At 41.2% G+C, this 27,177-nt stretch overlaps 1 protein-coding gene across 5 annotated transcripts in view; it reads right to left on the reverse strand.

Moving 5' to 3' along the window:
- MIPEP (mitochondrial intermediate peptidase) overlaps positions 1-25,326 on the reverse strand; it is a 228,736-nt gene extending 203,410 nt beyond the window's left edge. For 4 of the 5 annotated variants that reach the window (XR_007515047.1, XR_007515046.1, XR_007515048.1 and 1 more), the window contains exons 1-5: positions 25,026-25,326; positions 21,712-21,885; positions 17,296-17,384; positions 14,407-14,493; positions 81-144 (exon numbers count right to left, since the gene is read on the reverse strand). Coding sequence is in view for 2 of the 5 variants with exons in the window: in XM_049867153.1 (XP_049723110.1) it covers positions 81-144; positions 14,407-14,493; positions 17,296-17,384; positions 21,712-21,885; positions 25,026-25,214 (603 nt within the window). In the remaining 3 variants the exon portion in view is untranslated. Of the gene's footprint in view, positions 1-80; positions 145-14,406; positions 14,494-17,295; positions 17,385-21,711; positions 21,886-25,025 lie in introns of those variants that run through there. The other variant, XM_049867154.1, reaches the window with a different exon arrangement.
- Positions 25,327-27,177: the final 1,851 nt, after the last annotated feature.

The following is a 27,177-nucleotide window of genomic DNA, read 5'->3' on the forward strand; positions in this document are numbered from 1 at the left end:
TATGCAAAGACTGTAGCAATAAAGATACCAACTAAATGTTTAAAAAACAAGAGGAGTCAAAATAACAAGAGAAGATTTACCTTTTCTTTATCTAAATGGATTCCACTGATTTCAAAATCAAACATAAACAGTTCAGCCACTCGTCTACAAAAAAAAAAAATGAGTTCTAGGTTATAGTAAGAATAACTATTAACAAAAATTAGTATTTTGTTAAATAAACCAGCCTTTTTGAGCCTTATTGCCCAAAAGCCAGATGCATCAACACACACTCAACACCTTCATGTATTTACAATTCAAGAGCTTAACATCTTAGAAGTTAGGTATACCATCTAGCTGACTGACTAGGTTTTTAAGCTATCATATGAATAACTGAACAATAAGCTTTAAATTGAAACAAAGGAATGACAATTATTCCAATGACTCCATTTTCTTCTAGAGGAGCTGGACAACCTTCCAACCGTCCAGCTGTTATTCCTTCAACAAATATTTGCTTTTTTACTATATCTGTCATTGTTGTTAGGTGCCCTCAAGTCAGTTCCAACTCATAGCGACCCTATGTACAACAGAACAAAACACTGCTTGCTCCTGCACCATGCTCACAATCCTTACTATGTTTGAGCCCACTGTTGCAACCACTGTGTCAATCCATCTCATTGAGTATCTTCCTCTTTTTTGATGACCGTCTACTTTACCAAGCATGATGACCTTCTCCAGAGACTGATTTCTCCTGATAACACGTCCAAAGTATGTGAGACGAAGTCTCACCATCCTCACTTCCAAGGAGTATTCTGGCTGTACTTCTTCCAAGACAGAAGACATTCTTCTGTCCAAGACATTCTTCTGGGCAGTCCATGGTATATTCAATATTCTTCACCAACTCCATAATTCAAAGGCATCAATTCTCCTTCCATCTTCCTTATTCATTGCCCAGTTTTCACATGCATATGAGCCAATTGAAAACACCATGGTTTGAGTCAGGTGCACCTTAGTCTTTAAAGTGACATCTTTGCTTTTTAGTACTTTAAAGAGGTCTTTTGCAGCAGATTTGCCCAATGCAATACATCTTTTGATTTCTTGACTGCTGCTTCCACGGGCATTGATTGTGGATCCAAGTAAAATAAAATTGTTAACTTCAATCTTTTCTCCGTTTCTTATGATGTTCCTTATTGATCCAGTTGTGAGAATTTTTGTTTTTCTTTGTGTTGAGGTATAATCCATACTGAAGGTTGTAGTCTTTGATCTTCATCAGTAAGTGCTTCAAGTCCTCTTTGCTTTCAGCAAGCAAGGTTGTGTCATCTGGTCATCTGCATATTCCAGGTTGTTAACAAGTCCTCCTCCAATCCTGATGCTGTGTTCTTCATAGAGTCCAGCTTCTGGGATTATTTGCTCAGCATACAGATTGAATATGTGAAAGGGTACAACCCTGACACACATCTTTCCTGATTTTAAACCACACAGTATCCCCCTGTTCTGTGACTGCCTTTTGGCCTGTGTACAGGTTCTGCACGAGCACAATTAAGTGTTCTGGAATTCCCATTCTTCGCAATGTTATCAATAACTTGTTATGATCCACACAGTCGAGTGCCTTTGCAATGTCAATAAAACACAGGAAAACATCTTTCTCGTATTCTCTGTTTTCAGCCAAGATTCATCTAACATCAACAATGATATCCCTTGTTCCACATCCTTTTCTGAATCCAGCTTGAATTTCTGGCAGTTCGCTGTTGACGTACTACTGCAATCGCTTTTGAATGATCTTCAGCAGAATTTTACTTGCGTGTGATGTTAATGATGTTGTTCAATAATTTCTGCATTCTGTTAAATGACCTTCCTTTGGTATGGGCACAAATATGGGTATCTTCCAGTCAGCTGGCCAAGCAGCTGTCTTCTAAATTTCTTGGGATAGACGAGTGAGTGCTTCTGGCATTGCATCCATTCACTGAAACATCTCAGTTGGTATTCTGTCAATTCTTGAAGTCTTCTTTTTCAACAACACCTTTAGTACAGCTTGGACTTCTTCCTTCAATGTCATCGGCTCTTGATCATATGCTACCTCCTGAAATGGGTGAACACTGACCAATTTTTACCGTATGCAACACACCAATTAAGTATTATCCTGGGTGGTACAAACGGTTTGTGGCCAACTACTAACCTAGGGCTGGCAGTTCAATCTCTCCCACGGCACTACAGAAGAAAGGCCTAGTGATCTGCTTCCATGAAGATTACAGCCAAGAAAACCCCGCGGAGCAGTTCTACTCTGTAACACATGGGGCCACCAGGAGTCTGAATCAACTCGACAGCAATGGGTTTAGTTTTAGGTTTTGGGGGGTGATGTATACAGTTATCACCATGAGTTGCAAGTGACTTGTAGGCAGCTGTCACGGATTGAACTGTGTCCCCCAAAAATATGTGTCAACTTGGTTAGGCCACAACTCCCAGCATGGTGTGGTTGTCCTCCATTTTGTGATTTTCCTATGTGTTATGAATCATAAGCTCTGCCTGTGGTTAAAGAGGATTAGGGCCGGATGTAACATCCTTGTTCAGGTCACAGCTCTGATCCAATGTAAAGGGAGTTTCCCAGGGGTGTGGCCTGCACCACCTTTTATCTAACAAGAGATAAAAGGAAAGGAAAGTAAGCAGAGAGTCAGGGGCCTCATACCACCAAGAAAGCAGCGCTGGGAGCAGAGCACGTCCTTTGGACCCAGGGTTCCTGTGCGGAGAAGCTTCTAGTCCAGGGGAAGATTGATGACAAGGACCTCCCTTCAGAGCTGACAGACAAAAAGCCTTCCCCTGGAGCTGATGCCCTGAATTTGGACTTGCAGCCTACCAGATTTTGAAAGAATAAATTTATCCTTGTTAAAGCCACCTACGTGTGGTATTTCTGTTATAGCAACACTAGATGACCAAGACAACAGCTAACAGCAACAACAAACACAGTCATCAACTGGAACTTGGTAAGCCTGTACACCTATACCTATAATGCATTATATGTAGCTTGTTTAACAGAGTTATACTCTCAATTGCCTGCCAGTAAAGACTATGGATGTTCTGTAAGGCATGGTCCAATAAGGGGATAAATACTTTTACAATGAATGAATGATAAATACAATGTGAAAGAAAAAATAAATCTCGTAACAGGGGTACAAGTACAGTGGGCAGTTCAAAGGGGGACCATCAATGACACCCTTTGAATTGTCAACAGCATTTATAGTACCACCTTTTATTTCCATAACACTATTAAAAAGCACGCTCTTCATTAGCTCAATCCACCAACCTCTTCCTATTGTGTTAAATGTGCCAAAGACTTACGAAGGAAGATTCCTTAGTATTTCAAGAATTAGAACTATTTTATAGAGATTACCTTTTTTTTTTTTAATGGCCATAAAATGCTTCTGCAAACTAACAATAAGCCCTAATTTTCCTAGCCTTTCCTTAATGTAAGACTTTCATCAGAATATCAAGTACTAGTGTCCTGGATTAAATTGTGTCCCCCCAAAATATGTGTCAACTTGGCTATGCTATGATTCCCAGTATTGTGTGCTCATCCTTCATTTTGTGATCTGATGTAATTGTTCTATGTGTTATAAATCCTAATCTCTGCTTGTGGTTCATCAGGCAAGACTAGATTATGTTAAAGAGGATTAGGGTAGGATGGAGCACCCTTACTCAGGTCACAGTCCTGACTGATACAAAAGGAGTTTCCCTAGGGTGTGGCCTCCATACTTTTTATCTTACATGAGCTAAAAGGAGAGAGAAGTGAGCAGAGAGAGAGGGACCTCACTATCACTAAGAAAGAAGAGCCAGGAGTAGAGCAAGTCCTTTGGATCCGAGGCTCCTGTGCTGAGAACCTTCTAGACCCAGGGAAAGATTTAATGCCAAGACACAAGTAGATCTCCAAGGAACTCCCGGCCCAGAGATGTTGAAAGCAGACAAGAACCCTCTTCCAGAGTCAACAGAGAGAGAAAACTTTCCCCTAGATCCAGCACCCTAAATTCAGACATCTGGCCTCCTAAACTGTGGGGGAATAAATTTCTGTTTGTTAAAGCCATCCACTTGTGGTATTTTTGTTACAGCAGCACAGATAACTAAGACAACTAGCAAGAAATACCAACTGCATCTTTAATAACAACATTGGAACGGAAAATACCGTGGATGACATCTCAAGTATGGAGTAGTTTTTTGTGAGTGTTCTCCTGTAACACTTTATACTCAGAATTACATCTTCCCCTTTTTACTTATAATCTAATTTAGTGTCATTTACTTTTCTGCTAAGTACCACCAGAATCAAAATACTAAAACTCGTAACATACACTAAATGACAGAAAACCACCTGAACCTGGAAACAAGATACCATCATGCTATGTCAGAGAAGCACCAGCTGGGACACACAGCCTGTCAAAGGTAGTGAGAAAGCCTGGTCCCTGGCCTCCAAGAGATGACACATCACTCATAAATAAATACGACTGGTAACTATCAGGGGATCAAGTGTATCGCATAGGGTTGATATAAGCATTATGAAAATATACGTAATGTTTCACCTTATATCATTTATTTATTGGCATATAAAGATTGCTCGATAATGGTAGCTATTTATTTGGTGGTGAGAGAAAAAAGGATTAGAAAGGAGTAAAGCAATCATCCATACTAGCCTCTCCTCTCCTTCCGTACCACCACCACCCTCACCCAGGCTGCTGTCGCCCTGGCCCTGATACATGGCAACCACCCCCTGATGGCCACCTGGCCTCTGGTCTCACACTCCTGCAGCCAGCAGGATCTTTCCAAAGCCGAGTCCTGAGCATGATTTCCCTGGTACCCCAGGAAATGCCATGTAAGGTCCCTGAACACTGTTCTCCACCACCGACCAAACTGACAGCATTTGTCATTTCCACTTAACAGGCTTCACTAACCCTTTTGTGAACCAATTATTTTCTGCTTTTAATTTTTGTTAATACATGTGTTTTCATTAATGGAAGCATGCTGAATCATTGAGTGTGTCTATATTTTTGGTGGGTAGTATGGATTTTTTTTTTCTTGCCCCCTCCCACAAGCCTACTCTAAGTGTTTAGTGGTACATGAGAATTGCCACTAATTATATCCCAGAGTCCCCCCACCAGGGTCTACTGTAATGTATGTGTAACAAATTTCTCTTTTTCCTACCAAAAATTCAGACAACTCATATGATACCATGTAAAAACAGTAATTTGCAGCACACCTGTTTCTTCAGTGTCAAACAGTCATAAAGACCCCTGTCTTGTGGCAGCACGCACTATCAATGGTGCAGCAGCTTCCCAATAAACCTTCAGAGACAGAGAAAGTATTTGGTCCCTAGAGGTACCCACAAACATGAAAGGGTTAAAAAATGTATTTGTTGTACAAACATTGAATTAAAAAAAAAAGTTGTACTGAGCTTCTATGATAGAAAGTCACGTACGCCGCAGAAGACCTAAAGCATAAATAGCACAAACACTTCATATGGGTATTTAAGTATAATAAGCGAAGAAGGAATAAAAAGGGAGCTTCAACCAATGTTTAAATAAGTCAGTATATGTACTGCAGAAGATGAAACACAATTAAAATTAGCTTTTCATGTAGGAGCTCATTCTTTTATTCACAGAGAACAAGCCTGTGAAAGCCACCATGATAGTCATTTATTTCAACTCCATCCAAACAGCAATAATTAAAAACATAAAACAGTTTATACTTGGACAATTTTTCAAAGGCCCTGTGGATGAGATTTTCAGTTTTTCTTCCAACTAGTAGCAGTTAGTTAGAATATTAAATTCTTTGATGCTGTGCCGGAAACTGAGCTTCTTGGCTAATGAAAATTTTCTTTCTTTTCTTTTAACCCTGCTTCATGCTTGGAACCAATTTCAAGTGTAACACCTCTGTCAGCAATTAAAAAAAAAAAAAAAAAAAACCTGCTTTTTTCTGGAATTAAAGTTAACCAAATATTTGATCTACTCTCTGGCTTTCCTTGACTTTTCAAAATGGATGTATTTATCTTCCTGGTGATTGTGCCAAATACCATCTGGAATGAACAGAATTACTTTAAGTTCTCCAAAAACTTTGAAAATTCAATAGACCACGTTAACGTTTTAGTCATTTACTTTCTTTCTTAAATAAACTACATCACTCAAACGCCTAGAACTGTCCCCATTATCTCTATGTCACTTGATGTCCTTTCCTGAACAATCTAAAAACCATGCCACTCTCTTTTTCAAGCAAAAATGTCTTCTGTTTAATAAGAGGGAAGAAAGGTAGCACAGCCTGATAAATGGGCGATGGGAATTTACTGTAGAAGTTTAGAGTACCACAGCTTATTGTTTAATAGTTTCATTGCACAAATGTAGGAAAAAATTAAAATTCACTAATCCCACCACCCAAAGATAACAGCTGTTACAATTCATATATTTCCTTCCAATCTACTTCCAATATTACATAGTGAAACCTGTGACAGCTGGAACTCACACAACTATCTTGTTTTTCCTGATCTCACAAGTTTTTCACTTTTGACAGTGTACAGTCTTACTACGTTTCTATCATTCGTTATGTGGAAAATAGTTGGGTTTTCCTTTTTTGCCAGGTTTTCGCCTTACACAGGCTCCGGCTTCCGCAGGTTTTACTGTATTACTTGTCTTACAATAATTGGGATCAGATTACATGTACTTTTGTATCTCGCTTTTTCTAGTAAAATTATAACACAAACATCAAATGCTTTTTTATATCTTCAAATGTTCTTCAAAAACCATGATTTTTATGTTTTATTGGATTGTCATATAGGCTAAAACTGCTTTCATTTTTCCCACCCTCAAAAACCACACTATGATAAAAATTCTTCAACATACATCTCTTTATTCTTGTTTGTTAGGATAAATTCCAAGAAAAGAAACTTATCAGAAAGTATTAATGAGTTGTCCTCCAAAAAATTTATCAATTTAAACCTCCTATAGGGTTGCTATGAGTTGGCAGCAACTCGACGGCACGTAACAACAAAGAGAACCCATATCTCAAACCATCAACAATACTGTTATTCCTTTTCAACTCTGCCAATTTGATAGGCTCTTTGTTTTATTCTACATTTCTTGAATAGTGGTGGTGGTGGCGGCGTTAGTTGTCATCAAGTTGGCTCTGACTCACGGTGACCCATGTACAACAGAATGAAACGCTGCCCTGTCCTGCACCATCTTCATGATTGTTGGGAAGCTCTAGTTCATTGTGGCCACTGTGTATTTTGTGTGCCTTCCAACCTAAAAGGGCTCATCTTCCAGCCTTTATCAGACAATATTCTGTTGTGATCCAGAGTTTTCATTGGTTAATTTTCCGAAGTAGATGGCCAGGCCTTTCTTCCTAGTGTGTCTTAGTCTGAAAACTCTGTTGAAATCTATCCACCATGGGTGACCCTGCTGGTAACTGAAATACCAGCAGTGTAGCTCCCAGCATCACAGCATGATTTCTAAATGCCAGGTACTAAGCAAAGCACTTTACATGATTTCATTTAAACCTTACAGTAATCCTATGCAATACTTTTTTATGCCTCTTTTACAGAGGAGAAAACTAAGGCTTAGAAAGCTACGGAGCTAATATTAAACCCATTCTAGAGCCCACATTTCCAGCTACTACTTTACACTTATTAATAAAGGGAAACATATTTTTATAAGTATAATGGCCATTTGTTGCTATTATTTTGTGAAATCATAGTTTCACAAAAAAAATTCTTTGCCCCCTTTTTCAATAGCTCTTCACTTTTTTTTTAAGTAATTTGTAATTATCTCTTAACTTAGTAAATATATTAACCCTGTGCCACGTAAGTAGCATTTTGTCCCACTGTATACTCTGACTTAGAATGTGGAAGTGTTTTGCTATAGTAAAGTTTGCAACTTTCATATAATTAAATCACTCTTTCCTTTCATGGTGTGTCTTTGGTATCATGCCAAGAAAGATTTTCAAGACTCGAAGATTATTTAATACTTTATGACTTTCTTCTTTTTTTCTTTTAACATTTAAACCTTTAATCAATCTACTTTTTTTCCAAAATGGTTACTTTCCCTACTGATGTGAAATGACACTCCTATCACATATAGATACAGTCTTACATAAATTCGTGTCTGTGTCTGAACCTTCTCTCTTTTTTCATTGACCTAATTGACTATACTGAATATAATCCTCTTTTAAATGCAGTATTTTCTTTTTTTTATGGTGCTTTAGGTTTTGTTTTTTTTTTTAGGTGAAAGTTTACAGCTCAAGTTAATTTCTCATACAAAAATTTACATACTTATTGTTATATGACATTAGTTGCAATCCCTATAATGTGACAGCACACTCCCCCTTTCCACCCCAGGTTTCTCATGTCCATCCAACCAGCTTCTGTCCCTTTCTGTCTTCTCATCCTGCCTCTGGACAGGAGCTGCCCATTTAGGCTCATGTATAATCTGCTTGAACTAAGAAGCGTACTCTTTACGAGTATTATTTTGTTTTATAGTCCAGTCTAATCCTTGTCTGAAGAGTGGGCTTCTAGAATGGTCTTAGTTCTGGCTTAACAGAGCATCCGGGGGCCATGGCTTTGGGGGTTCCTCCAGTCTCAGTCAGACCATTAAGTCTGGTCTTTCTACGTGAATTTGAGTTCTGCTCCACACTTTTCTCCAGCTCTGTCAGGGAATCTCTGTTGTGTTCCCCATCAGGGCCATCATTGATGGTAGCTGGGCGCCATCTAGTTCTTCTGGTCTCAGGTTGATGGAGTCTCTGGTTTCTGTGGCCCTTTTGTCTCTTGGGTTAATATTTTCCTTGTTTCTTTGGTGTTCTTCAACCTCCTTTGCTCCAAGTGGGTTGGGACCAATTGATGCATCTTAGATGGCCACTCGCAAGCTGTTAAGACCCCAGATGTCACTCACTAAAACGGGATACAGAACATTTTCTTAATAAACTGTATTATGCCAATTGACCTAGACGTCCCCTGAAACCATGGTCCCCAGGTCCCAGCCCCAGCTACTCTGTCCTTCAAAGTGTTTGGCTGTGTTCAGGAAACTTCTTAGCTTTTGCGCTAGCCCAGTTGGCAGTATTTTTATATTTTATCATCTGGTATAAGTTCTTTTGTAGTACCTTTGTTTTTGCCAGATTTTTCCTGCCTATTCTTGTATATTCACTCTCTAGGGCTTAAAAAACATTTTCCTAAGTAATAAACAAAAAAAATCTTAAGATAAATATTGGACCATGTCAAAAATACAGGCCAGCAGAAAACACTATTGAGCTTCCTTAGCTAAGAAAACAGTATTGTGTTTAAGTCACCTTTCATGTTCCCCATCATGTGCATACACGTATGTGTGGGCGAGCATGCGTGTGTGTGTGTGTTGAGGTTCTGCACTTTCTGCCTTCCTAAGATTATCCTGAAGTTTTTTTTTTTTTTTTTTTTTTTTAAGATTATCCTGAAGTATATTACAGTTTTTGCTGTTATAATGGCTGGGATTTTCCCTCCACGGTATTTTCTGAAGAGCGTGTCTATCATATTCTTTGCATTCAGAAAAGTTCTTGATGGTTTTGGAAAACCCCAAGTTAAACAGGTTCCTTTAGGGCTGGGCTTCTCGGAGACTCTAATATCCTATAATTCTCCGAGAGGGGGAAATGTATTAGTTGTGTCAGGTTTCCAAACTTACTGACCAACAGCACACTTCCAGGAATACTTTTGAATATCGCATAGAATTATTATTTCAAGGAATGCAGCTTGGGAAGTACTAAGATGGAAGTCTACTCCACTCAAATTACTTTCCTGTTCATTAGCTTGCCATGACGGTATAATTTACTAAATATACAACTCTGTTTTTTCAGCCATTATCTTACACTCTATCATATGCAAAGTTCTAAAATACAGTTCTTTCTGTGTTCAGCCAAGCCTCTTAATGATGCCAATGCCATGGGATTTTAATAACTAGCACTTCAAATTATTGTTTCCTCCTACTTCCAGGTTGCTTTTCCTTTTCAGAATATCGATATTCTACCTAGCTTGTTTTTCTGAATGCATTTTAGAACCATTTTGTTATATAAAAATTCCTACTGGCGTTTTTAGTAACATCCAGAAGTACGGCATGTATATTACTATAAGTCCTTTGTATCTAAAACAGTCTGCTTTTCCACTACAATTTTCATACATCAAGTATGGAAAAGTCAATTGTTAGTAAAGTCAGGTTATCAGTACGTTATTTTTAGCATTTTTTTTTTTTGTCTTTACTTAAAGTCAGTATAACCAAAAAAAAAAAATCAAACCCATTGCCATCGAGTCGATTCCAACTCATAGCGACCCTATAGGACAGGTTAGAACTGCCCCATATGGTTTCCAAGGAGCGCCTAGTAGATCTGAACTGCTGACCTTTTGGCTAGCAGCCGTAGCTCTTAACCACTATGCCACCAGGGTTTCCATACTCAGTACTAAAAAAACTAGCTGAGTATAAATCTGGCACAACTAGTAGGCATTCAACTTTTACTTGCTTCACTAATAAAGGATAATGTTCAAGCCTAAAATAATGAAAACAAACTATTCAGAGGACGCAGTCAGCTTTACTAGTATCCTAAGTGGCAGGACTGATGAAGTGAAACAAGACCAAACTGTTATCTGTGTGCCAATCACTCATGTGACATAATTCCTGGAGGACTGAGTCTATTCACGTGACTTAACTATGATGGTGTTTACATGCTATATTAATAGCAAGATTCTATTGTTAACTAAGGAGTCCTGGTAACCCAGTGGTTAAGCACCCGTTGCTAACCAAAAGGTCGGTGGTTGGAACCCAGCAGCCACTCCTTAGGAGAAAGACTCTGGGACAGTTCTACTCTGTCCTATGGGGCCATTATGAGTAAGAATCAATTCAATGGCAATGGGTTATTATTAACTAACCCCTGTGAAATAGAGTTTCACTTGGGTCACTAACCACATATGGAAACAGAAAAAGAGAGAAAAAGCAGCAGGAGAATCAAGTAGCCAAAGGAAGCAAACCTGTTGCTGTCGAGTCAATTCCAACTCAAAGCAACCCCACAGGACAGAGCAGAACTGCCCCATAGAGTTTCCAAAGAGCGGCTGGTGGATTCAAACCACTGATCTTTTGGTTAGCAGCCGAGCTCTTAACCACTGCGCCACCAGAGCTCCAAAAGAAGTAAATCTCCCATAAATAAAAACTAGACGAACAGGTACAAGTGAGTGAGAAAAAAATTAATCTCTGTGTTATGACACAAATATCCTAGGCAGGTTAATGACAAATGCTACTACACTTGTTTTATAAATAAAAACATTTGAACAAAATATAAGATACCCAAGGTCCTGTAACAAGTTTTTTTTTTAAATAATTTTTATTGCACTTTAAGTGAAAGTTTACAAATCAAGTCAGTCTCTCATATAAACTTATATACACCTTACTACATACTCCCATTTACTCTCCCCCTAATGAGTCAGCCCACTCCCTCCTTCCAGTCTCTCCTTTCATGACCGTTTTGCCAGTTTCTAACCCTCTCTACCCTCCCATCTCCCCTCCAGACAGGAGATGCCAACACAGTCTCAAGTGTCCACCTGATACAAGTAGCTCACTCCTCATCAGCATCTCTCTCCAACCCATTGTCCAGTCCAATCCATGTCTGATGAGTTGTCTTTGGGAATGGTTTCTGTCCTGAGCCAACAAAAGGTTTGGGAAGCATGACCGCTGGGATTCTTCCAGTCTCAGTCAGACCATTAAGTCTGGTCTTTTTATGAGAATTTGGGGTCTGCATCCCACTGTTCTCCTGCTCCCTCAGGGCTTCTCTGTTGTGCTCCCTGTCAGGGCAGTCATTGGTTGTGGCCAGGCACCATCTAGTTCTTCTGGTCTCAGGATGATGTAAGTCTCTAGTTCATGTGGCCCTTTCTGTCTCTTGGGCTCATAGTTATCTTGTGACCTTGGTGTTCTTCATTCTCCTTTGATCCAGGTGGGTTGAGACCAATTATTCATCTTAGATGGCCCCTTGTTAGCATTTAAGACCCCAGATGCCACATTTCAAAGTGGGATGCAGAATGTTTTCTTAAAAGAATTTATTTTGCCAATTGACTTAGATGTCCCCTGAAGCCATAGTCTCCAAACTCCCGCCCTTGCTCCACTGACTTTGGAAGCATTCAGTTTATCCAGGAAACTTCTTTGCTTTTGGTCCAGTCCAGTTGAGCTGACCTTCCCTGTATTGAGTATTGTCCTTCCCTTTACCTAAAGTAGTTCTTATCTACTATCTAATCAGTAAATAACCCTCTCCCACCCTTCCTCCCTCCCGCCTCTCGTAACCACAAAAGAATGTGTTCTTCTCAGTTTAAACTATTTCTCAAGATCTTATAACAGTGGTCTCATAAAATATTTGTCCTTTTGTATCTGACTAATTTCATTCAGCATAATGCCTTCCAGGTTCCTCCATGCTATGAAATGTTTCACAGATTCATCACTGTTCTTTACTGATGCATTCCACTGTGTGAATATACCATAATTTATTTATCCATTCATCTGTTGATGGACACCTTGGTTGCTTCCAGCTTTTTGCTATTGTAAACAGAGCTGCAATAAACGTGGGTGTGCATATATCTTTTCATGTAAAGGCCCTTATTTCTCTAGGATATATTCCGAGGAGTGGGATTTCTGGGTTGTATGGTAGTTCTATTTCTAACTTTTTAAGGAAACGCCAGATAGATTTCCAAAGTGGTTGTACCATTTGACATTCCCACCGGCAGTGTATAAGAGTTCCAATGTCCCCACAGCCTCTCCAACATTTACTATTTTGTGTTTTTTGGATTAATGCCAGCCTTGTTGGAGTGAGATGGAATCTTAACCTAGTTTTAATTTGCATTTCTCTAACGGCTAACGATTGAAAGCATTTTCTCACGTATCTGTTAGCCACCTGAATATCTTCTTTAGTGAAGTGTGTGTTCATATCCTTTGCCCAATTTTTGATTGGGTTGTTTGTTTTTTTGTGGTTGAGTTTTAACAGAATCATATAGATTTTAGAGATTAGGAGCTGGTCGGAGATGTCACAGCTGAAAATTTTTTCCCAGTCTGTAGGTGGTCTTTCTACTCTTTTGGTGAAGTCTTTAGATGAGCATAGGTGTTTGATTTGTAGGAGCTCCCAGTTATCTGGTTTCTCTTCGTCATTTTTGGTAATGTTTTGTATTCTGTTTATGCCTTGTATTAGGGCTCCTAATGTTGTCCCTATTTTTTCTTCCATGATCTTTATCGTTTTAGTCCTTATGTTTAGGTCTTTGATCCACTTGGAGTTAGTTTTTGTGCATGGTGTGAGGTATGGGTCCTGTTTCATTTTTCTGCAGATGGATATCCAGTTATGCCAGCACCATTTGTTAAAAAGACTGTCTTTTCCCCAATTAACTGACACTGGGCCTTTGTCAAATATCAGCTGCTCATATGTGGATGGATTTATATCTGGCTTCTCAATTCTGTTCCACTGGTCTATGTGCCTGTTGTTGTACCAGAACCAGGCTGTTTTGACTACTGTGGCTGTATAATACATTCTAAAATCAGGTAGAGTGAGGCCTCCCACTTTCTTCTTGTTTTTCAGTAATGCTTTACTTATCTGGGGCTTCTTTCCCTTCCATATGAAGTTGGTGATTTGTTTCTCCATCACATTAAAAAATGTCATTGGAATTTGGATTGGAAGTGCCTTGTATATATAGATGGCTTGTGGTAGAACAGACATTTTTAGTATGTTAAGTCTTTCTATCCATGAGCAAGGTATGTTTTTCCACTTACGTAGGTCCCTTTTAGTTTCTTGCACTAGTACTTTGTAGTTTTCTTTGTATAGGTCTTTGTAACAAATATTTCTAAGTACTGACTTAGAAATTAAAAAAAAAAGAACTTAGAAATTAGGCCTTTTAAATTCAGAATAATAAATGTAATCTATATAATAAATCTATGTAATAATAAATGCAAATCATTTCAAGGACCTTAACATCAACCCAGTAAATAAAATCACTTTGCTTACATTTTCTGATGGCATTGATTCCAAAACTTTAACCATAAAGCTAAGTGTACTTATCAATGGTTTTTAGGAATCCATTCACTGATTAAGCACCTACTACATGCCAAGGTGCTGAGGATGCAGCAGTGAATAAAACAGACCAAGTCCCTGCCCTCAAGAAGCTTCCAGTCCATTGAGGTAGAAAGAAGATAAACAAGTATCACAAAAAACAGATCACATAACACTGGGAGTGATTATGAAGTTATGAAGAGATTATTCAGTTACGAAGAAAACTAAAGCAGTATAACATGACCTGGTAAGATCTCAGGAGAGCCACTATGTGAGTGAGCCCTAAGGAAAGTGTGGGTCATGGAGGCACTGGTGGAGGGACATCCCAGGCAGAGCCACCCTACCCCACCACAATCACAATGCACGCAAAGGAATGAGTACCTGGTTTCTGGATCAAGGGAATCCACTAGTTTCTTATCAGCTAGCAATTTTTGCAAACTTTGATATAATTCCACATTTGTGTTCAACCTGGAAAAATTACAAATGAAAAAAATTAAATGATTTTCTATATTTTTTACTTTCCATCAAAAAAACAATGTCTAATCCTAGTACACATATGCTCAGAGTCCAAAGGTTCGGGGTAGGTTTTTGTCTGCTTCTTTCATTTGGACCATCCTTAGAAACTGAACTAGTTAGCAGAGGGAAAGGCAATCGATTAGGCAAGGGGTCAAGGTACTAACTGCTCTGGAAGTGGAAAGAGTAAATTTAAACTACAGTCAGCAGCTGGGGAGGAAAAGATGATGTAAAGGGGAGAGGTATGTGGTAACTGGCAATTTAACTGACCCAGCTGCCACTTAGAACCAGTTCCCATTAGCAATATGCCAAAGGCCTTTTTTCTTTTAATGAAAGGAAAGTGAGGATGGGCAGGAGGGTGAACAAGCACAAAGATTTTCCAGTCCTAAGCCAAGCACCCTAGAGTGCAGGAGACCTTGCTCATACGGTCATGGTCAGGAGCATGAGCTCTGGAGTCACAAACCTGGGTTTAAATTCAGGCTGTACTACTGCTCTGTGATCTTAGACAAGATATGTAAACCCACCCAGCTTGTTATAAAATGGGACAATGCCAGTCTTAGGCTACAGTCAGAACTAAATGAGATGATGCATGTGAAGCACACCTTCCCTATACTAAGTGTAGCTACTACCACATGGCCATGCCAGGCTTCCCTCAGCCAGAGCTGTGGAGCAAACTGTGCCCCAAACCGAGCACCAATCTCAGCCCAAACTGGGGTGCTGCTGTCAGTTCCCTAGACCCCAGAAAGCCCCGGCATTCTCAGGGCTGAAGCATAGGCTATTCTAAAAAAATCTGCTCTCTGCCTGGTAGATCCCCACGTAAGGGCAAGGTTATAAAAACCATCCACCAACTCCTCTTCAGGACCCAATGACGGGCAGGTTCCCCAGTCAGTTCACAATCAACAAAATGAAGTTTTATATAAATCAAAGGGTTTCTGTTGGCTCTGTGCTCATGGGTCTTCCCAAATACCAGGGGCACTAAGGCAGTCACCTCCAATCAAGAAGCTCTCATCAAGGAGGGCTGGCATACCCTCTCATGCCTGGCTCCAAGTACTGATTCCAGGAAGACAGGGAGGAAATCAGTGTGGTGCCTCCCTCCTGGGGCCTGTGCAGGTAAGGTGTTACCCCAGGTCAAAAAGGACAACGGCAGGTAGGGAGGTGGCCTTCACTGTACTCTTTTCAGAAGTTTAAGCAAACCTCTCACATTAGGTTTTGTTGGAGGATCCTGATGTAAAGCCTAAAGTTTAGTTTACATTTGCAATTAAGTCTAAAAAAGTACACCTTGTTTTAGGCTTTTTTTCCATTACTGGAAAATAAATCAATTCTACATGTGCAACTAAATCATCCTGGTTTTTAAACATCAACTGAGGAAGTCAGTTAAGATATGGTTCAGTTAGACTCAATGAGAAAATGAGTCATGGTGCTCAGAGGGACTAGAAAACAAAGCTCTAAGGAATAATGGAGACTGTTTCCGACTCCCCTCAACCCTGACAGGCCAACAGGAGGCGGCAACAGTGTGGTCAAGAAGAACAAGAGGCTCGAAAGCTGTCTGTGGTAAATGAAGGCCATAGGCAGACACTCTTGACAAGGCTTTGCTGCTACATGTTCCTATCATCCTCCCAGAGACTGAGAGTATGTGTCCACAAGGACAGAACTGTGTCCAGGTTCCGGGCCATACAACAGTCAGAGTGACCAGCAAGCAACCCAGAGCCCTTTCACCTGGGCAAGTTTCTCTTTCTCTAAGAGTCCCCGCCTTCAGCCCCACTGTCAACTCAGTGGCTGGAGTGTGCAGGGACCAGCTTCACCCCACTCAGCGAGCTGATTTTCAATGGCTGCAGGGACCAGCTTCACCCCACTCAGCGAGCTGATTTTCAATGGCTCTTTAAGAATCATATTTATTGTCCTAAGTGTTGCTCAATGCAGTGAAAAGCAGCAGCAACACATCTGAAGTGTTAGGTCCTCTAGGAAGCCATCGGCCTCCTCCCACAATAGCTTCTGATTTGTGAAATTAAGTCCTCATGTGTTGCTTCTCACGGCTTCTAATTGTAACTTCACGCTTTCTGGCATGGTGTCATGCACCTGAGTGCTTTTAAATATAGCACTGCCCACCTCTAAGTTATTTTAACAAGCACATTGGAGCCCTCAAAAGTGGCTTAAAATGTTTAAATTTACCTCAAAATCACTTTAAAGGCATTCACTGCATCATGGCCACCTCAGTTTACAGCCCACCTCGGCCCTCCCAGGTTGTTTTATGGTCTTCCTAGACCACCCTAATCCTGACTTGGCAGCAACTCCAAGGTTAGTGTTTTGGCTTCCTGCCCCGTGGCCTAGAGCCATCAATGGCAACTGCAATTTAATCATGTGAAAATCTAGTAACTCTAACTCACCAGTAAGATACTAAAAAGCCCTTACATAATACAAATAACGATGACAGTGATAATGGTATGGGATGTTCGCTGTGTGCCTGACACCATTTTAAGCACTTTATATTTATTATCTCATTCAATCCTCATAACCAGCCTAAGAAGCAGATAATCTTATCACCCCATTTACAGACAAGGAAAGCAAGTTGGAGAAGAAATAAAGAACCAGTCCAAAGTCACACTGCTGGGCGCAGTCGGCTTCCAGAGGCCCTTTTCCACAGTCAGCACACACACCACCTCCCACACTACATATGCAAGACAGGCCCTGTGGACAACTCTCCTACAGCAAGCCCACGGCACGTGCCGCCCAGACAGTAAAGAAGGGGACAACACGTACTTTTCCACCATGGTGCCGATACATCTACAAGCTTCTTCTGCAGCCTCTCTGAATGCTGGGTCGGGGTGGGCAATTTTCACAAAATCAGCCTAGTAAAGGGGAGAGGAAAAAACCAAAGGGAATTTGATGGAAAACTTTCTTGCTGGATCTGAGAGTTAAAAGGAAAACCTGTGCTTTAAAATGTGCCATCTGGCTTGACCCAAGTGTTTCCATTACTGAGTTCTCCCTAAACTAGTAAGGCGAACAGCTTCGTCCTCGACATTTAACTCTGTTATTCCTTAGGACCAAGATTGCTTCACTCCAAGGAAAATACTGGTACTAACTTTAGAAGTCTTTTGCCTTCAAATATAAACACCAAGAGAGTTCTTCCAAAGTCTGTAGTTCAAAATAAGCAGACTCTTATTTCAAATTGTATTAATTATTCTAAAACTTTCCAACTAAAATTGTTTTCAACAGGCTTTTCACATCTTAAACTGGTGCCAGAGAAAAGCTCTTTAAAAACACTCTTTTAAAAAAATTGTTATGTAGTATAGTTTCAAGACTGATTTAACTATATTCTAGTCTTTGTGCAGGAAAAAAGGGCACATTCTTTCTTGATTGCCCTTTTAGTAAAATATGAAATCACAGTTCCAGGATAAAACAGAAGAGCACGTTACTAGTAGTACCACCACCACTACAGTACTGAACGCCAGAATTAAACTTAGCCAGGACTCCTTACTATGGGGCATTGTTATGTTTGAGCCCATTGTTGTAGCCACTGTGTCAATCCATTTTATTGAGGGTCCTCCTCTTTTTCACTGACCCTCTACTTTGTCAAGCATGATGTCTGTCTCCAGGGACTGGTCCCTCCTGACGACATGTTCAAAGTACGTGAGACAAAGTCTAGCCATCCTCACTTCTAAGGAGCACTCTAGATGCACTTCTTCCAAGACAGATATGGTTGTCCTTCTGGTAGTTTATAGTATATTCAACGTTCTTCACCAACACCATAACTCAAACGTGTCAACTCTTCTTTACCCTTCCTTATTCGTTGTCCAGTTTTCGCGTGCATATGAGGCAATTGAAAATACCATGGCTTGGGTCAGGTGTACCTTAGTCTCAAAGTGACATCTCTGCTTTTTAACAATTTAAAGGGGTCTTTTGCAGCGGATTTGCCCACTGCAATCTGTCGTTTTATTTCTTGACTGCTATGAATTTACACATGAGTTAAAAGTCATAGAACTTCAGGAGGGTCGGGAAGGAGGGATAGGGGAATTCAATAACTAGGCAGTAGACAGGAATCATCTTAGGTGAAGAGAAGGACAACACACAATACATAGGAAGTCAGCACAACCGGACTAAAGCAAAAGCTAAGAAGCTTCCTGAACACAACTAGCACTTCAAGGGACCAAGTAGCTGGGGCTGGGGTCTGGGGACCATGGTTTCAGGGGACATCTAGGTCAACTGGCCTAACAGTTTATTAAGAAAATGTTCTGCATCCCACTTTGGTGAGTGGCATCTGGGGTCTTAAAAGCTTGCAAGCAGCTGTCTAAGATGCATCAATTAGTCCCAACCTACTTGAAGCAAAGAATGAAGAACACCAAAGACACAAGGAAAATACTAGCCCAAGAGACAAAAGGGCCACATAAACCAGAGACTCCATCAGCCTGAGACAAGAACTAGATGGTATCTGGCTACCACCAATGACCGCCCTGACAAGGAACACAACAGAGAACTCAAATTCACATAAAAAGACCACACTTAATGGTCTGACTGAGACTGGTGAAACTCCCGAAGCCATGGCCCCCAGGTGCTGTTAACTCAGAGCTAAAACCATTCCTAGAGCCCACTCTTCAGACAAAGATTAGACTGGACTATAAAAAATACTACTCGTGAAGAGTGGACTTCATAGTCCAAGCAGATATACAAGACCACATGGGCGGCTCCTGTCTTGAGGCAGGATAAGAAGGAAGGAAGGGACAGGAACTGGTTGAATGGACACAAGAAACCCTAGGTGGAAAGGAAGAGTGTGTTGTCACATTACAGGGATTGCAACTAATGTCGAATAATAATGTGTACAAATTTTTGTATGAGAAAGTAACTTGAGCTGTAAACGTTCACTTAAGCACAAAAAAAAAAAAATTCAAATGACAAACTGCATTGGGCAAATATGCTGCAAAAGGCCTCTTTAAAGCGTTAAAAAGCAAAGATGTCACTTTGAGGCCTAAGGTGCGCCTGACCCAAGCCATGGTGTTTCCATCACCTCATATGCATGTGAAAGCTGGGCAATGAATAAGGAAGACTGAAGAAGAATTGACACCTTTGAATTATAGTGCTGGTGATGAATACTGAATATACCCTTAACTGCCAGAAGAACGAACAAATCTGTCTTGAAAGAAGTACAGCCAGAATGCTCCTTAGAAGCACGGATGGCAAGACTTCATCTCACGTACTTTGGACACGTTATCAGGAGGGACCAGTCCCTAGCGAAGCACATCATGCTTGATAAAGTAGAGGGTCAGTGAAAAAGAGAAGAATCTCAACAAGATAGATTGACACAGCGGCTGCAACAATCGGCTCAAACATAGCAAGGATCGTGAGGATGACTCAGGACTGGGCAGTATATTGTTCTGTTGAATACAGGGTCACTATAAGTCAGAAATGACTCAATGGCACCTAATAACAACACAACAGTGGGTTGTATCCACTCAGCTACATAAAGGGTCAGATTCCTTTCTGTCTCTACAATCTCTTTAGAAGATTCCCTGTGGTGCATCATATCCTAGTTGAGTGCTTCTTAAACAATAAAATTATTGCTCTTTTACTTTTGTAGAGAGGTTTTCCTGGTTGGGTGTAGATTTCTTTAATTCTATTTCCCCAACACAAGGATGTATTTTCGGAAGTTTGTTAAACAATGTAGAACCTGTCTGAGACCATCCGAAGCTGAACAGTTACCTTTCTTTGTAAAAATTACTTAGAATGCGTAAAGAAGACACTGAAAGTTGGAAAAAAAAAAAAATCACAGAACTGTTACTGTCGTTGTTAGGTGCCATCCAGTCAGTTTCGACGCTTAGCAACCCTATGTACAACAGAACGAAAACACTACCTGGGCCTGCACCATCCTCACAATCGTTGCTGTGTTTGAGCCCACTATTGCAGCCACTGCGTCAGTTCATCTCGTTGAGGGTCTTGTTCTTTTTCACTGACCCTCTTTCTACCAAGCACTATGTCCTTCTCCAGGGACTGGTCCCTCCTGATAACATGCCCAACGTACATGAGATGAAGTCTTGCCGCCATCCCTGCTTCCAAGGACCACTCTGGCTGTACCCTTCCCCGCAAGAGTTAATTTTACTGTAATTTTTTAAATAAATACTTTTAAAAAAGATGGGGACGTTAACGAACATCCAATATCCGCCAGCAAGGTTTCATCTACCGAGCAGCCAGCCAGCCCCTGGAACTGCAGAGACCAGCAAGGAAGACCGTGAACTCCACACTCAGCTGCTGGATTCAAACCTAGATCCACCACTTACTGGCTGGGTAGCCATGGGCACATCACTTAGCCTCTCAGTGACTTTCTTCTCTCATCTGAAAGTGGAGAGGTGCTGAGAAGGTTAAATCAGACAACCCAGGCAAAGATCCTACCATAAGGCCTGAGAGCTAATAAGATCAAAATAAAAGTTGACACTAGAATGTAAACCCCAGGAGGTCAGAGATTTTGTCTGTCTTTTTCATTACTGTCTTCCCAGTGCCTAGAACAGTGCCTGGCACATAGTAGGTGCTCAATATTGAACGAATATGAGAGGAAAAAAAAAACTATACAGTCCAACACCAAGTGGGGAGGATCATGAATTATCATTATTCGCACTACTCACTACCTTCACTGATATGAGTAACCAAGGTCTGGCTCTCTTTTGGGCTGATAGAAAACCATGCTTTCTACCTCGACAATGGGTTTCTTAGTTGGTGAAGAAAACTACGTGTATTTCAATTTTAAAATGTTAAAAAAAAGTCTTTAATACAATCAGTTTGAAGCCAAAACCTCGTTTTTAATCAGAAAATGCATTCCAAAAAGGGTTTATAAAAAGTGTTTTTTCATAACAGGAATTTTACTGCAAATGTACAGATAAAATGTTCTATTAGAATTTTGGCAGAAGCTTTCATAAATGAAGAGTCTTTGCCATACAAGTAATCATTCTTTTATTACATATTAATGTACACGTTCCAAATACCACCTTTGCCTAAACACCTTTTCCTATACATTTCACCCATTCCTAATCACACTCTTCACTATTACACCTCATTACACCAAACAGCTCTCAAAGTTTAAGGCATTTGAATCTTACTGTCTAATATTAACCTTAAACAACAAAAGGATATATTTAGCTTAATTTTTCACAGCTAAAAAGGTGGTCTCAAGTCTTAAACAAAGCACCTTACCAAGTCGGCCACTTTGCACAAAGAATCTGAGAGCTCATCAAAGATGAGCACGGTCTTCGGGCCTGGTGGGGTCTTGCACACCAGCTCCATGAGCGCTTCTGTTTTTCTCAAGGCTTTTTCTTGTGCAACATGAAATCCTTCTGGAGCACTGAGCTCAGGAACTCCAAAAAGGCCCTAAAATTCAAAGAATATTTCCAGTTGATAACCAAAAATATGATTAACATGAGCATGAAACAGAAATATTTTGTCATACAGAAAATCTTGGTTTTGTTGTTGTATGATGTAATTACAACACCTGTGATCACGAACATCACTTTCATATTCCCCCCATCACTCCACACCAACGAGACTAAAAACAATGTTTTAGAAACATAAGTTTTCTTCAATTTGTAATTATTTTTGCAAAGACAAGAAACAATATTATGATACGGGTTCCAAATCCAGCCCTGTCACTACTACGGGACCTAACTCACAAAGCAGTTGGGAGGATTAAATAAGACATGTTAAAAAAAAAAAAAACCCTAACAGTGCCAGGCACATAAAAAGAAATTTAATAAATGTCATCTAGAAACATTATTAGGTATGTAATCATGGCCAATTTATTTACGCTCCCAGGCCTCACTGTTTTCATCCGGTACAATGGGGATGATAACACATATTTCACAGCATGGGTGCAGGTCCTAAGTTAGAAAATGCATGCAAAGTACTCAGGAAAACATCTAGCACACAGTAAGGTCTCAGTACACATACCAACTATTCTACAAGCTAAAATAGGGAGATGACTTATTATCAAGTATATAGATCTTTTGTTGTTGGTTGCCATTGAGTTGATTCCAACTCTTGGTGGCCCCATGCATGACAGAATAGAACTGCTCCACAGGGTTTTGTGAGCTATAATCTTTATGGGAGATCACCAGGCCTTTTCTTCTGTGGTGCTCCTGGATGGGTTTGAGCCACCAACCTTTCAGCCAGCAGTTGAGCACAAACCATTTACCTAAGGACTTTTAGAAAGATTTAAATAAACAAATTAAACCAAGTCATAGGCTGAAACTGGCAGCCAATTTTATAGTTCTCAAAGGTGTTTTAATATATTGATAAAGACTAAAAAAAAAAAACCCTAGATCTAATGAGGATGACTGCTCACTGACATAACCATCCTCTGCACCAGCTCAACCACCTCTGTTACAGCACACAGGATGGCAGGAAAAGCCACCCAACCATTCAGTACGTACCCACTGCAAGCCAAGTCGTGAGCTATGCAGCTTTTATGGGTTCTCTTGTTTAAATCATTTGGGTTTTTTTTGTTTCTTATTTAAATCGCACAGTTCTAGAGCAGAGACTATCATTCCCATTTTACAGATAAAGAAACACTTCAAGAAGTTAAAAAAACACGCATGAGGTCACCAACTAACAGTGGGAAAGCTGGAACTGGAACCTGCCACATACATCTCTAAAGCCCACTTTTTTCCATACATCTGTACTGGAATGTATCCGCTTAAAAGACTTCTCTACTCGTGGAGTAAACGGTTAACATGATCGACTACCACCCGAAAGGTTGGCAATGCAAGTCTATCTCAGAAGACCTGGTGATCAATATCTGAAAAATCAGCCATTGGAAACCCTACAGAGTACAGTTCTATTCTGACACACATGGGGTCACCTGAGGCAGAATGGACCCGATGACTGGTGTTTGGTATTTAGAAGGCAAGCTCCTAGCGGCAGAAACCTTGTGCTTCATCTTTTTTAACCAGTTGCTCAACACAGTGCCTAACACACGGAATGAACTCAGTAAAGTAAAACAAACTAATGCAGACGCTCAAATTTTTCGACAGATACATTTTCTGAAATACCAACAGGGAAAATGTTCAGCCTGGTCAGGCACAACTGCTTTTGCAAGATGCAATTCGTGAAACAGAACTCTTTTCAAAACATAGTAATAATGTGAAGAAAATAAATGAAAGACAGTTGGAGGTAGAGTAGAATGGGGAGCAAAGATCAATTTGATCTTTAAAGTGATTTAATTTAATTCAAGCACTATTTCCGTTTCCCAGTACAACTTCCCCACACTGTTCCTGGAATACCAAACATGATAATGCTAAAAAAAAAACACCAATTACACGAAATTTTTTGTTCCTGAGGCAAAAGCCAATTCATATATTTGAAAATCTAGTATCAGCGCTTAAAATCACAGTGCACAGAGAAAAACCAAGCTAAAATTAGCTGTATTTCATCCACCAGAAAACCAGGCTGACCCATCACTTCTTTGAGCTGTTGAGTGAGTAGCTACAGGTGACATTTTTCCTCCTCACACCAACGTTAATACAAACATAATCTACCTCATGGGGGATATTCAGCTTACCACATTTCAAAGAAAAAGAATTTAAAAATAGATGAAATAGATAAAATAAGAAACACACCATTTAACTCACTGCAACCATGTCTTAGACTCCATTTATAAGAAAGGCAATGGCATAATGAAGAAATAAAAAAACAAAAACAAAAGTAACCCTTAACCTAGGATGGACAACATCCAAAAATGCCAACTAGAAACAGGTGAGTCCTTTTCAAGATCCTTTCCCACGCCCGCTTTTCAAGCTTGCCTTCCTTTCACCTTTAAATCATTCATTCAAGTATCATTGAGTGCCTACTGAATGCCAGACACCATCCTAGACACTGTGCATATACAAATAAGATTTCAGTCTAGTGACTTCCTCTGGGAAGAAATTTACGTGATCAATCCACCGCATTACAGGAACTTGGACCCCTTTCAGCAGTTTTGTGTTCTAAAAGAAAACAGAAAGGTTCTGAAAAAAGAAATCAGTAAGTGAAGAAATTTCGGGTATCAGTGGAATTACTGTTACACCAGTAACGGAAAATGTGTTCTTGCGAAACGACAACCTGATACCCAATGTGAAATCACCGGGCAAGGCCTCTCAAGGCAGAAGAGAAAGGTCAGAGCAAAAGTGTGGGCTTCAGCGACGGTAGGGGTGAGTGTGGCCAAGGGGAGAGGGCGGGACGCGGCAGGCCGAACGCCACCGCCACGGTGACCGATTTTAAGCTCCCATGGCGCCAAGGGGCTCACGCAGAGGCAAGCGCTGGGCCCCACGCTTTGAGAAGCGGTCATTTCAGGCCTCTCTGCCCTGCTCCCCCTAGCTAAGCCCGGAGGTGACCGGCAAGGACACCACAGTACACGTGGATTCGCCGCCCTGGGTCTTCCCAGGCCCAACAACCCCGCTCGGAGCTCCGCTAGCCCCCTGGGAAGGGAGCAGGCTTAGCTCGGGGTGACGAGAGGACGCCCTCTCCGCGCCGCTCACCCGGCGCTCGCCGAAGAGATCCAGGCGGCGGCCCTGAGGTTTGACATTGAAGGCGGCGCCCACCGGGGACCAGCTAGTGCTGACCCCTCGGGGCCAGATCCTGGCGAGAGGGTCGCCCCGCCCGGTGCGCAGCAGTTGGAAAGCTGCCGCCCCGGCTCCGAGGCCGCATAGCCTCAGTGTGCACAGCATCTTGTCGGGTATCAGCCCCCTGCCCCTGCCGCACTGCCCCGGCCGCGCGCCCCGCAGCTCCCTCACGGAGCTCGCTCCGTGTTTCCAAGACAGCGGCCCACGCTATGAAACGTGATACCCCGCGCTTCCGGGTCAAAGAACACTTCCTTCAGGACGTGCGCACGTCGACGTCCCACGGGCAAGAGCGTCGCCCGCCGCCATCTCAGCAGCCGCTACTGTATGGCGCCCCCGTGTGTCTGGAGTAAGGAATTACTACTGTGTGTCTGACCTCTCGCGTGAGTGGAGCGGGGCGGGCCAAGTCTGACTTACTCCGATTCCCCTGGGAAGAGGGTAGTTAGAGAAGGCAGCAGTGTGAATAATCACTGCCTTGTCCGGCGTGATTTAGTGATAAAGCCTGTGGCCTAACCCAGGGTCTCTGACACGCGGTCAAGTGCACATTTCAATGAATCTATTTCCACTCTAAAAAAAAAAAAAAAATTCTAAAAGATGGTTTAAATTAAATACATGGTGTGACTGCGTGTCGGGGTTCCGGTTGAGTGTAACCAGGTAAATTAACACTGAATCTTCTTTATCTATTTTAACTTGTATGACAATCATAATGAATGATTATTATAATATCATGATGAATAAGGAATACCAAAGAATTCATGCCTTTGAATTATATTCGAATTATAGTGTTGGCAAGGAATACTGAATATATCACGGACTGCCAAAAGAATGAACAAGTCTGTCTTGGAAGAAGTGCAGCCAAAATGCTCCTTAGAAGCAAGGATGGCAAGACTGCATCTCACATGCTTTGGACATGTTCTCAGTGTTACCTGATTAGGGTCCGTGCCGTGGAGCAGTCGAGCCAATGAAACATACCCCGAGTCAGAAAGAGTGAGAAAGTTTATTAAGGAGATGTTTACATCACCGGGGACCGGGCAGCAACACCGGCTGTCTATATGGAGCCCCAAAGAGCAAATTTACATTTGAGCTTTTATAGAATCTTACAAGGGTTACAAATGTCTTCGTAGTCTCCTGCCAGACATTTCTTTATTAGGCTAAAGATATTCATATCAGATACCTGGTCTCTGATTTTCCTGTGGGGATTGTAGGCCACAGGTGGTCAGACAGAGAACAAAGCCATTAACATTTGGTCAAAACAAAGTCATTAACAGAGGTATGTGAAGGAGGGGGCAGGCAGAGCAAGGAGAAGAACTTACAGTTTCATGATGGCATTAGTTGTGTCAAGTTCTCAGCTGCCCATTTTGAAATAGGAATAAACATGCTGGGGAGTACTTGGGGTCACATCTGGAGGGATCAGTACCTGGAGAAGGACATCATGCTTGATAGAGTAGAGGTTCACAGAAAAAGAGGAAGCGTCTCAAAGAGCTGGATTGACACAGTAGCCACAACAACCGGCTCACGCATAACAATGATTGTGACGTTGGCACACAACCGGGCAGTGTTTCGTTCTGTTGTACATAAGGAAAAGTGAGGCTGTAAAAGCAACTCTCTTTCACATTTTACCTGGACAGAGCCCTGCTTCTGAGGCTGGTCGCAGTAACCTGCCACTTCTTGGTAATCTCCTGGGGTGAGGCTGCTGAATGGATAATCAACGTGAGACTCACCCTTTGAGAACTGACCCTCCTGCAGAAGTGCGGCCAGGTGGGCTGGGCCTGAGGAGAGAAGACCACCTAGGAGAGTAGAGGAGCCCCTGGGTGGTGTGAGTGGTTAAGCACTTAACTGCTAACCAAAAGGTTGGTGATTTGAAGCTGCCCAGAGGTGCCTTGGAAGACAGGCCTCGAGACTGCTTCCGAAAGGTCACATCCTTGAAAACCCTATAGAACACGGTTCTAATTTGACACACGTGGGGCTGCCATGAGTTGGAGTCAACTAAACAGCAACTGCTTTTTCTGGTTTTTAGGAGAGAAGGCAAGAATGGGAGCCCCAGTGGCGCAATGGTTAAGAGCTTGGCTGC

The sequence above is a fragment of the Elephas maximus genome, chromosome 23 (assembly GCF_024166365.1).
Source record: "Elephas maximus indicus isolate mEleMax1 chromosome 23, mEleMax1 primary haplotype, whole genome shotgun sequence".
NCBI lineage: Eukaryota > Metazoa > Chordata > Mammalia > Proboscidea > Elephantidae > Elephas > Elephas maximus.